This window comes from Mustela nivalis, assembly GCF_964662115.1.
Source record: "Mustela nivalis genome assembly, chromosome: 13".
NCBI classification, from domain to species: Eukaryota; Metazoa; Chordata; class Mammalia; order Carnivora; family Mustelidae; genus Mustela; species Mustela nivalis.
In genome coordinates, this window is record NC_139032.1 from 60,745,679 (window position 1) to 60,757,879 (window position 12,201).

The window sequence follows — 12,201 nt, forward strand, 5'->3', positions numbered from 1 at the left end:
TTATTTTTCATAGAGAGAGAAGCGAGAGCAAGCACAGGCAGACAGAGTGGCAGGCAGAGGCAGAGGGAGAAGCAGGCTTCCCGCCAAGCAAGGAGCCCGATGTGGGACTTGATCCCAGGACGCTGGGATCATGACCTGAGCCGAAGGCAGCTGCTTAACAAACTGAGCCACCCAGGCGTCCCTTGTCTATGCCTTCTTGTACTCCTCCAGGGATGGGGGGCTCACTGCCTTTCAGAGCAGCCCCTCCTATCCTTCCTTAGCCAGTTCTGCTTTGTCAGGAGGTTCTTCCTCTGCACCCTCTAACTCCCCTCACTAGGAAGCCACAGATGCCTGTCTTTGGCCTTTGGAGATTTGGAGGGTGCAAACATGTCCAATGAGTTCTAAGGAGTGGACACCCCAGTTCCTTCAGCTGTTCCTCTTACGACACAGCCTGAACCTCTCTCTATGGGGTCACTTCCTGTCTGCCACTGGCTTCTCACACATGCCACAGCTTTCCAAGGGGTCATGAAAACTGATAGCTCCTTTGGTCATGGAATCTGCTTCTCCCAATGAGGCTGTTAATAATTGACTGATTAAGTATTAAGTCAGTCCATCATGGAGTGCCGAGTGCCCTAAGGGGTGCTAGGTCGGCCATGTGCTGCAGGAGAGGCAGAAGGGACTTTGCAAGGGGCTACACAGTTGCTGGGGGAGCCCGAGGAAAACGCGAACATAGATACGAAATGCACTGCTTCTAGTGAAGAACTCCACTTTGCGGCAAGGACTGTAAACATCCTGAGGGGGACATGGTCACAAAAGATTCCAAAGAGATGTAGCTTAAGGAAAGAATAATGTGAATCAGCCAGGTTCAAGCAGGAAAACTTGAACCTTAAATAATGTGCCGAGGCAGGGATTTAATATGAGAATCCGGTACTGACAGAATTGCTGGAAGGGCTGGAGGGAGAAGCAAGACCGATTCCCAGCACAAGATGGACATGGCTCATCGGTCTCCTTACTGTCTGAGGCCACCTCTGGAGCTAGTTAGCTGCACACACACCCCTGCAGCCATGATTCAAAGAGCACGTGGTCAAAATCCAGGAGAAGCAGCAGCCACAGCTGCTATCCCATTTCCAGGAAGCTGGAGAAGGGACCAGGAACATGAATGCAGAAAATCCTCACAATCCGTCATCTTGTCAGTGATGCTCCCAAAGGGGCAGGACAATAGTCCATGCCTTCCACATCTGGCAGGGGTACTGCTAACCAGAAGCACCTAGTCCACTTTAGAACTCTAGCTGCAGGCAGAGTGGGAAATAGCTCTTAGCTTCCCAGTCTCCAACAGCAGAAGGAAGGTGCAGTGGAGGTGGGACGAGTGGGAGATGTGTGGTTGGCATGATCTATAGCAACGAGATGGACACAGTTTAAGTGTCCATCCACGGTCTACCCTACCACGGAATTCTGTGCCACCTCGGAGAGGACGATGTTGCCTTTTGATTAATATGACATGAAAAAAGGTTCAGAATAAATCACTAACAGAAGAAAGAAAAAGAGAGAGAGAGAGAAGAACGAAAGAAAAAAAAAAAAGAAAAAAAGCAGGCAGCAAGATAGAGGTCACCATATAATTTCTTTTTTGTTAGATGAATTTTTGAAAAATACTAAGTTAAAAATAACTTCAAGATAAATGGCAACTTTGGGGTGAAAGGAGTGAAGGTATTTCTTCCCCTGGAGGTCAAAAGTATAATTTCATAATGATGTAAGGTCAACACGTAGGTCATAATAATCACAAATATGTATGTACCTGACACATGAAGCAGAGACTGGTGGAATTAAAAGAAGTAGATCCACAATCATCACAGATTTTAACATTTTTCTCAGAAATTGACAAGAAAACTGGATTGAAGGTATTTTAAAAATTCTTGCAAACTTTTCCGTGTTTTCCAAACTTTCTACGTAGTTTTCCAAACAATTCTACATAGTGCACATATTCTTTTTGACCTAGGACCAAAAAAAATGCATTTAAAAAAATCACACAAAAGTCTTAAAGGTGCGGGTTGGGGGGCGGGGCGGCTGGAAGAGCAGCGAAGATGGAACACAGACAGAGGGGAGGCACTGAAGGGGTCAAGGAGAGGCTCCAGGATGAGGGCCTCACGAGGTGCAGCTGGTGGGAGCCGTGCAAACTCTGCGTGTGATCTGGGGAAGGCCTGCCCTATTCTGGGTCTTTGTTTCCGTCCCTAAACGTTCGCTTTGGGACTGCAGCTAGAGCGGCAGAGACTCCGTGGTGGGGTGGAGGGAAGCGGCTGGGATCCGGGAAGCCGGACGACAGCTCCCTGCACCCCTCCCCGACGCGCCCGCGTCTGGGGGCATGAGCGGCCTTGGCCTCTGGGCCGCAGATCGGCGATGCCCCGGGCGCAGGCGGAGCCTCTTGGCGGCTGAGCGGCTGCGCGGAGGCGGGACTTGCGGCGAGCAGGCGGCGGGAGGCTGAGCTACAGCCCCAAGAGCCCGAAGCTGCCCCGGAGCCCGAGCCCGCCGCAGGTAATCAGCGCTTTTTCCCTGGGCCCCCAGGCAGGCCGCAACTCCCCTCCCTGAGATGGAGGCTTCCTTTCTGGGTCTCTGCTTCCCCATCTGGGGACTGGCCTTTCCGCCTTTCCACGCTATGGAACCTGCTCCACGCTAACACTTGTGCCTGCACCCCAGTCCCGGGTGGCTCCTGTTGGGCTCGGAGGATGCAGGCCCCCCCAAGCCCTTCCCTTAGCTCGACCTCATTGCTCCTGCCATCCAGCCCACTCCAGAAGAGAGCCCCTGACCGTAGCTGAGAGGCCAAGACAGGTGTCACCTCCCTGCAGAAAAGGTGAGGTTGGTGCCTTTCGTACTGGGCAATGCAGGAAGTCCGGTTCTTGGACAGTGGACACTAATACTGCGAACCATAAGAAATCGCCCGTGGTCGGGAGGAAACAGAAAGCTAGGGCTATGGGAATCCGGGCTGAGGCTCCTATTCTTAGTTACTATGTGTCCTCCGTCAGTTCCCAAACTTCTCTGATCCCCCGCCTCCTTCCAGGATGCCGGTCCTGATCATCTGCCCAGATCACCCCAGGGGCGACTGAGAGTCTCCATGACTTAACTGTTAAGAAAATGGCTGCAAACTGTAAAGCGCGATACACTTGAGCAGTAATCTTCCAATTGCAAGTGAAGGCTCCAATCACAGAACCCATTTAAGCCCCTTGAAGAGCAACAGCCTTGGCTTAGTATGAAAGATTTGCCAGTCTTTGTCTATGACTATCTCTTTCACCTGTTCAGCCTCTCCACCCCTCACCTCCCTGTGGATTGGTTACCCCCACTTAACCTCCCCTGGGATCCCTTCTGTCCCAGCATGGGACAGCTTTGAGCAGAGTGAAACCTGAGTGCACCCGGACAGGTCTGCTGGCTCAACTACCCTCCAAGGGAGGGTTTTCCTGGGCAACACTGGCTTGAATGAAGCTGGGGGATCTGGCTGGGTCTTTGCTTTCCAGGATACCCAGTGGCAGAGCGTGGGGGTGGAGAAGCTGGGTGCAATTCCTTTTGGCTGCTGGGTGTGTCAAGACTCAACTGAGACAGAAAAGACGGAGGGATTGATGTCCTGGCGGAAGGGTAACAGTTTCAGTGAACCTAGGAATTTTAGACACCATTTAAATGTCACTGAATACGTGTTATATTGTTTAAATTTTACAATTGTTGTTTTAATAAAGTCTGCACCGTTTCCAAGTCCTAGGGAAGGATAAACAGGCCCTTCTTTCCAGCGACTGCCAGACTTGCTGCACTCTTGGGAAGCTGAGACCTATGCCCCGGGGGGCGGGCTAGGCAGGTTTCTGAGGGCACCGCCAGCTCTGTCGTGCCCGGCGGACAGTCGCCTTGCTTTTGAAGTGCACAGCCCCATTCGGTGTAGCTCCAAGAGGCCTTTCACATAAGAGGAAACCGAGGCACAGAGGAGAAGTGAAGCAAAACCTCGTCTCAGAGAACAATTCTGTCATTCAGTCCCTTTGGTTTCTACTCCATCATGAGGTCAAACTGTGAACAGTGTTTGTGGAAACGTAGATCACTGACTGACTAGCTGTGGAGCAGCTGCTCTGCAGCGGGCAGACTTTGAGGCATCAGGGACACAGCAATGAATGAATCCTGCCTCTTGGAGTGGATGTTGTATTGGGGAGAGGCAGGCAAGAAACATATACGTGTGTAAATATACTCTTTGGTGTGTCAGGTGGGGAGAGACAAACACAGGAATGGGGGACAGAGTCCTGGCAATGAGAAAAGCTGCCGTTCTATAAATTTTATAAAGGACAGTCAGGGAAGGCCTTGCCGAGCGGGGGACATTTGATCCAAGACTCAGCAGAGGTGAGGGACTGAGCTGGAGGATAAATGGGACATGAGGAGGTTGGAACCAGACAGGTCTTTAGGACTGTTGCCTCCCCCCAGCCCTGATGTGCCCATGTCTTTGTACCCCTTCTGGTCCACATTGTTAGAGGTGGCACCCCTTTATCCTAGCATCTTGGAACCTCTGAGCCGAGTGGGCCTTTGGGAGACCCCTTGGCCTGCTCCCACCTGTTCACTCTGGTTCCTCCTGTCCCCCTCCAGAGTCCTGAGCATGCTGCGCCCCCTGGTGCCCCGGCTGCTTTGCCTCCGTGTCCGGACCGCCCCATACTCTTCCGCGGCCGCCCTTCCAAGTCCCATCCCAAACCCAGACATCCGCTACAACCAGCTGTTCATCAACAATGAGTGGCAAGATGCCGCCAGCAAGAAGACCTTCCCGACAGTTAACCCCGCCACGGGAGAGGTCATTGGCCACGTGGCCGAAGGGGATCGGGCTGACGTGGATCGGGCAGTGAAAGCAGCCCGCGAGGCTTTCCGCCTGGGGTCTCCATGGCGCCGGATGGATGCCTCCGAGCGTGGCCGGCTGCTGAACCGCCTGGCGGACCTAGTGGAGCGGGATCGTGTCTACCTGGCTTCACTGGAGACGTTGGACAATGGGAAGCCTTTCCAGGAGTCCTATGCCTTGGACCTGGATGAGGTCATCAAAGTATACCGGTACTTTGCTGGCTGGGCTGACAAGTGGCACGGCAAGACCATCCCCATGGATGGAGAGCATTTCTGCTTCACCCGCCACGAGCCTGTCGGCGTCTGTGGCCAGATCATCCCATGGAACTTCCCCTTGGTCATGCAGGGCTGGAAACTCGCCCCGGCACTGGCCACCGGCAACACAGTGGTCATGAAGGTGGCAGAGCAGACCCCCCTTTCTGCCCTGTACTTGGCCTCCCTCATCAAAGAGGCGGGCTTTCCCCCTGGGGTGGTGAACATTGTCACCGGCTACGGCCCCACGGCGGGTGCCGCCATCGCCCAGCACATGGATGTCGACAAGGTGGCCTTCACCGGCTCTACTGAGGTGGGCCACCTGATCCAGAAGGCGGCTGGAGATTCCAACCTGAAGAGAGTCACCCTGGAGCTGGGTGGGAAGAGCCCCAGCATCGTGTTGGCCGACGCGGACATGGACCACGCCGTGGAGCAGTGCCACGAAGCCCTGTTCTTCAACATGGGCCAGTGCTGCTGTGCGGGCTCCCGGACCTTCGTTGAAGAATCCATCTATGACGAATTTCTTGAGAGAACGGTGGAGAAGGCTAAGCAGAGAAGAGTCGGGAATCCCTTTGAGCTGGACACCCAGCAGGGGCCCCAGGTGGACAAAGAGCAGTTTGAACGAATCCTGAGCTACATCCGTCTTGGCCAGAAGGAGGGGGCACAACTTCTCTGCGGCGGGGAACGTTTTGGGGAGCGCGGTTTCTTCATCAAGCCCACGGTCTTTGGCGGCGTGCAGGATGATATGAGGATCGCCAGAGAGGAGATCTTTGGGCCTGTGCAGCCCTTATTTAAATTCAGGAAGATGGAGGAGGTGATCGAGAGGGCCAACAACACCAGGTATGGCTTGGCTGCCGCCGTGTTCACCCGGGATCTGGACAAGGCCATGTACTTCACACAGGCGCTCCAGGCCGGCACGGTGTGGGTAAACACCTACAACATTGTTACCTGCCACACGCCCTTTGGAGGGTTTAAGGAATCTGGCAATGGGAGGGAGCTGGGGGAGGATGGGCTTAAGGCCTACACGGAGGTGAAGACAGTTACCATCAAGATTCCTCAAAAGAACTCGTAAGAATGGCTACCACTGGACCCACCTCCAGCACAGAGTTGCATAGACCCCTAGACCATGGTTGCCAAGTCGTTTTTTAGCCTCGGACCCTACTTTATTTTTTTTTTTTTCAAATGAATTCTTAGAGGGAAGCTCGACAAATAAAGCAATTAAAATGAGAACTACTCTCATTAAAGCAGGGCCGGGGACTGGACTCAGGTCCTATTCACCTGTGCGTCAGCCCAGCCCCCTCCACGGCCCTGAGTTACTTCCATGAAATCTTGGGAATCTCTGGAAAATGGATTATAATCTGGACAGTGCCTTTTAGTTCTTCCTTCTGATCCGAGGACCCCCCCCCCCCCCCCGCCACACACCCATGGATTAACCTAATGCTTAGTTGATGGTCTCAGTTCAGACAGAATGATGGTCTCATTCAGAGTTTCAAACTAGGTGGATTCCAAATCTTGGCCCCATTCTTCAGTGACTGAACCTAAAAAACCAAGGATGCTTTTCCTTTTTAGCGCCCAAAGCGAGAACCATCCCAGTAGACCAACGAGCCGCCCCTGCTTTTCCTTTTTAAAGTACCAGTTGCTGGCTATTTTGCTTGCTTACCCTGCATTTTGCTACTGATTTTCATTAATTTGAGGAAAGAAGTGGGCAAATAATGCATTTATATAACCGCTCCTTTAAGATAAACAACTCAAGCATCCATTAGGTAGTGAGTAGGTAAATGAAATGTTTGCATGGAACGTTCCTTGTGCTAGTCAGCCATAAAAAAGGAATGAAGTCCTGACACGTGCCACAATATGGATGAACCTTGAAACCATTAGGCTGAGTGAAAGAAGCCAGGCATGCGTACAAGGCCACATATTGTATGATTCCATTTGTGTGAAATGTCCAGAACAGGCAAATCCAGAGACAGCACATTCGCAGTTACCAGATGTTAGGGGAGGAGGGAGTAGGGAATAACTGCTAATAGGTGTAGGATTTCTTTTGGGGAGGTTTCAAAGGGTTCTGAAACAGGATAATAATGGTGGTTGTATAACTTTGTGAATATACACAAAAGTGCTGAATTGGCCCAGGGATTCACATAAAAGGGTGAATTTTATGATATGTGAATTAATTTCAGTTAAAAATTAAAGATACTTATATATTGTTTGCCAATCGATTTTTTTTTTAATCAATATTCTCTTACAACTGAAAATTTTAGAGTCGTGGGCATGGAAGGGACTCAGGTAGTCATCTAGTCAACCCCCAGCCGGGTGCAGAAGTCCTCTCCCCAGCATATTTCTAGTTGCATTTTTGTTTTCTCTTGGCTGGGTTATAAAGTGTAACTTTAAGACCCATAGAGAAAAGCCCTGGTTCCTGCCTAGAGCAAGTCCATCCGAGTTCCCATTTTGGGCCTTCCCCACTGTCCCCCAGTCCCTACCCCAAAACACTGCCCCTCAAGCAGAGCCCAGCATCAGGGCCTTTCTGACATGTTAGGGGTTTCCAGAATTTTATTTATTTATTTATTTATTTATTTAAAGATTTATTTGACAGAGAGAGTGCATGCACTTGTGCATGTGAGCGGGCCGGGGTGGGGGGTTGAGGGGGCGGTGGAGGGAGAGAGAGAAGCAGACTCCCACGGAGCACAGAGCCTGATATGGGCTGTCTCAGGACTCTGAGATCATGACCTGAGCTGAAATCAAGAGTTGGGTGCTCAACCCACAACTGCCCAGACACCCTGCTTTCCAGAATTTTAAACCTCAGAGTTCAGTGTCTTCATTGTTAGTCTTTGGACTTTATTCTCCATCTGAAGGGAGTAAATCCAAGCCAACCTGACCACGGTACAGAAACAAGGCTGATCCTCTCTCTCCTTGTCTTCTGTCTTTCTAGACCATGTTGCTCACGCATCACCACACTTCTTGGTCCACTCAGTCTTGGAAATGCGCAGCCTTGGTCATCTCTTTAATGTCTTGTTATCTCACCGAGGCATCGCGATGATTTTTTCTGTGTCTTCAGGAGTGGACTCGAAACTTCCTAAGGACTTGGGGTCTGTCTGGGCCCCTCATCTCCCCTTCGTAGGGCCTCCTTTTCACACCATTTGTCTAAGCCTGGGGTGATCCTGACTGCCCCCAAAGGGCACATTTTATCGCTTCTTCTTGGAGGCTGTTGGCACCTTTGCATGGTAGACAAGTTTCTCTCCAGCAGACTGGCGGGGGGAGGGGCAGAGATGAGGGACCTGGGCGGCCAGGTGGTTGGGGGTCTCTGACCAAGAATAAGCAATACCCCAGTGTTTTCATTGCTCCATTCCTTATCTGCTTCTCAGTACTTCTAAACCAAGAGGAACTTTTAGAGAGTGTCCCAGTGTGGGTGGGACTACGAAAAGACAATCCTCTAGTTCCCTCGCTCCGGTCCCTAAAATTCCGAGACTGATCAGTCCGATAGGACAGCTCCCTAGTCATCTGAGCCCGGAGGCCGCTCTGCTCTCCTTCATTGCTCTCACTGTGGGAAGTGTGAGCAGGAGGTTTCACTGGGCCTCATTCAGTGCAGGATTTCACTCAGTCATCGAGGGGGCAACTCTGGACCAACACTCATTCAACGAGCTTACACCAAGTGCTTACTCTGTCGGCCACGATCCTGCCAGTCGTCTTTACACACCCCTGAAGCCTCACAATCCCATAAAGTAGGCAGTGGAGTGACCCTCTTTTCAGATGAGGAAGTGGAAGCTGAGAGGGTTAGCACGTAGCTCATTGGGATTCAATTTCTCATATGCATACGCTAGGGGCCAGCAAGGGGAGAGCATCTAATCACACCTCAGGAGGCCTCAAGGGCCCACAGTAGTGCTGCTGGACAAGCCCAATGCCCTGCTTCCCAGTGGGACACCCCCCCCCCCCCCCGCCCCCCGGGCTTCTGATCAGATCCCAGGCCTTTGAAGAGCTCTAGTTTGGGTTGGCTCTATTCTGGGTGTGAGCCTGACCTCTGGTGGCCACCCTGTTAGTTCATTGGCTCAGATTATCCACAGATTAAAAAGAAGCAGGGGGGTAGGGGGACGCTCAGGTGCGGGTTCTGGGCAGGTTGTGGGGAAGGAGAATTGAATGAGGCAGGAGCTCCCTCCAGGGGCTCGCAGGCTGCCAGGGAGACCATTCCCGGGAGAGGTGAAAAGTCTGTGCGAAGCAGAAGCACAGAGGCCACGAAATCACAGAAGGAAAGAAGTGACATGAAGCCCATACAATATTTAAAAGGCACCTACAATATATATGATCTCATTTAATGTCTCTAACTTCCTTCAAGGTACTTATTATTAGCATTCCACTTGCTAAATAAATGTGGAGGCCCAGAGGTATTCAGCTAGTGAGTGGAGCCGGGATGCGAACTCAGGTCTCCTGACTTTACCCGTACCCGGCTAGGCCCAAGGGAGAGGCCTAAGGGAGAGGATCTGCAGGGTGAGAAGGAGGTAACCAGGCAGAGACACAGAATGCGTGTTCCTGGGAGAAGGATCTGGGGTTTATGGGAAGGCACAGAGGGTGAGAGGAATGGTTTGAGGAAGGGAGAAACCTGGGAAGAAAGGCCTGGAAGAAGGCAGGGGCTGAACTTGTGAAGGGGCTGGCAGCCCTTTGAGGAAGCCCATGGGCTGTCCAGCAATGGGAAGCCATGAGGCTTCCCAAGGAGAGTGAGAAGATTCTATTTTGTTGTTGTTGTTGTTGTTTTAATGATTTATATTTATTTATTTCAGAGAGAGCGAGAGCATGAGCAGGGAAGGGAGGAGCAGATGGAGAGGGAGAAGCAGGCTCCCTGATGAGCTGGGAGCCCAACCCAGGGCTCCATCCCAGGACCTTGGGATCGTGACCTGAGCCAAAGGCAGACGCTTAACCAGCTAAGCCACCCGCCAGCCCCCCAGGTTTGGTTTCTAAGGCTGGTTATGGTTTAGTGGGAGGATGGGTTGAGGGATCGCCCTGGAGCTGGACACCACTGCCAATGCTGCCAACACAATGCTGACCTGAGCCAGGTGTGAGGATGCGTGGCAGAGCCTGGCAGCCCTGAGGTGGGCTTCTGGGTGTGGTGAGCAATGTCTACAAGAGGATCATGAGGTTAGGGGGACCCATGCTCCCGGCTGGGGACAAAGTGGCAGTAGCGCTAGCACTGTGAAAGGGAACCCAGCTGGAGGAGCAGATTTGAGGACGAGGTGGAGAGTTTATTTATTTATTGGTTTATTCAGCACATTGTACGAGTGCTGACCATGCACTAGGAACTATTCCAGGTGCTGGGGACATGGCAGGGAACTAAACATGAGTCCTGCACATTCTCCCCGATGGGGGAGGCTGACCATAAGTAAAATAAGGGAAACATTTAGTCCATCAGATGGATAAGGTTATAATGGTGAAAAGCCCCTCTGGAAAGGAGAATTGGGAATGTGGCTGAGGTGGGGTAGGAATTGTAGTTTTCAATAAGGTGCTCAGCGATGTTTTCAGTTAAGAGATGACAAAGGTCTGAAAGACGTATGGAAATGGCAGGGGCAAAGGCCCTGAGGCTGGAGCACATCTGGGGTTTCAGAGAACACAAGGAGGCCAAGGAGCTGGGGTAGAGTGAGCAAAGGCTCTAGATGCACATAGAGCTTTGAAGGTCAATTAGAGCCTTTACTGTGAATGATGAAGGAGGCACTGGGAGGTTTTGAACAGAGCAGTGACATGATCTGACGTGTTTTAAAATGATCACTGGAGCTGCTGTGTTGACCACAGATTGCAGGGAAGACAAGGATAGCTGGATCCTGATGATGCCAGCATCAAAGGTGAGTCGTGAATGAGAATTCCTTAAGGATTCTAAAGAGAAGCAGCTGGGAAGCAGGAGGAAAACCTGAGAGAGAGGAGTCAAGAAACCAAGAAGGCAAGAGCTTGCAAAAGGATGGAGCCATCGGCAGAGTCCAGTGCTTCCAAGAGGTCAGGTAAGAGGACTGAGAAGGTCCCCTGGCTGAAGCCATGGGGTCCCTGCAGACTTGGTAAGGACAGTTTGTGTGGAAGGGTAGGGACGGAAGCCAGACCACTCTAGGTTGAGAACAGCACTTAATACCCCCAAGCCCCAGGGCTCTGTAGATTGATCCTAGAGTTGGAAGACCTTGTGAGGAAAGTAAGAAGGCTCTTTATGAGGAACTCAAAGAGCCTCTGGTCTCTCCACTCACTTACGCTGAGGGGTGGACTGAGTAAGCAGTCCAAGGCCCCAGGGCTCCATGGTGCAGAAGCGTGGCCTCAGGAGTATAGATCTCCTGGTCCCCAGCCAAGTACTGGTGTAAGGTTAGTGCCACCACAAACAAAGCCCCAAGTTGAGGGCGTCAACACAATCATTGTTTACTTCTTGCTTAATCTTTGTTAAGCAACTAATCAGTGGTTAACCAGCAGTTCATGAATGATGCTGGTTAATTCCTTGTAATAATCTAATGCAAGTGTCTGGTTAACTGGCACCTTCTTCCACATGGAGATTCAGAAACACAGGTTCCTTCCATCTTGTGGCTCCACTGTCAACAATGGTTCTTAACCATTTGTGTTCTGTATTTCTTTGAGAAACTGATGAAAGCTACTAGAAAAACAGCACATATGCCCATCATACAAAATTTTGCACACTTTCAAAGGACCCGTAGGCCGCATGAATCCATTAATAGTATCCCTAGGGGTCCACAGACCCAAGTGAAAACCCCAGTGTAGGGTCTCAGAGACCTCCCTGTCAGTTGGTAGATGGGGACGAAATTGTGAAAAAGGCCCGCCAACTTTTTTTTTTTTTTTAATTTTTATATTTTTAGAAAGAGTGTGCAAGCACAGGAGAAGAACAGAGGGAAAGGGAGAAAGAGAATCTCAAGCAGACTCCCTACTGAGCATGGAACCCACTGTGGGGCTTGATCTTAGACCCTGAGACCATGGCCTAAGCCAAAATCCAGAGCTGGACACTTAACCAACTGAGCCACCCAGGCGCCCCCTCACCTACTTCTTTAAAGCCCTGACTTCATTCAGTCCACTGACCAAAATGACCTGACCCAACCGATGGTGCCAGGGGAGGCTGGGAGATTGTAGTTACGGGGACACTGATGCCATGGAGTGGTCCGCCGCATTCAG

General features: G+C 51.4%; 1 protein-coding gene across 1 annotated transcript; it reads left to right on the plus strand.

The window, feature by feature from the left end:
• Positions 1 to 2,246: 2,246 nt before the first annotated feature.
• ALDH1B1 (aldehyde dehydrogenase 1 family member B1) lies at positions 2,247 to 6,530 on the plus strand. The gene is made up of 2 exons (XM_082696573.1): positions 2,247 to 2,505; positions 4,579 to 6,530. The coding sequence occupies exon 2, from the start codon at positions 4,589 to 4,591 to the stop codon at positions 6,140 to 6,142; it is 1,554 nt and encodes a 517-aa protein (XP_082552699.1). The 5' UTR covers positions 2,247 to 2,505; positions 4,579 to 4,588; the 3' UTR covers positions 6,143 to 6,530.
• The last annotated feature ends 5,671 nt before the right edge of the window (positions 6,531 to 12,201 follow it).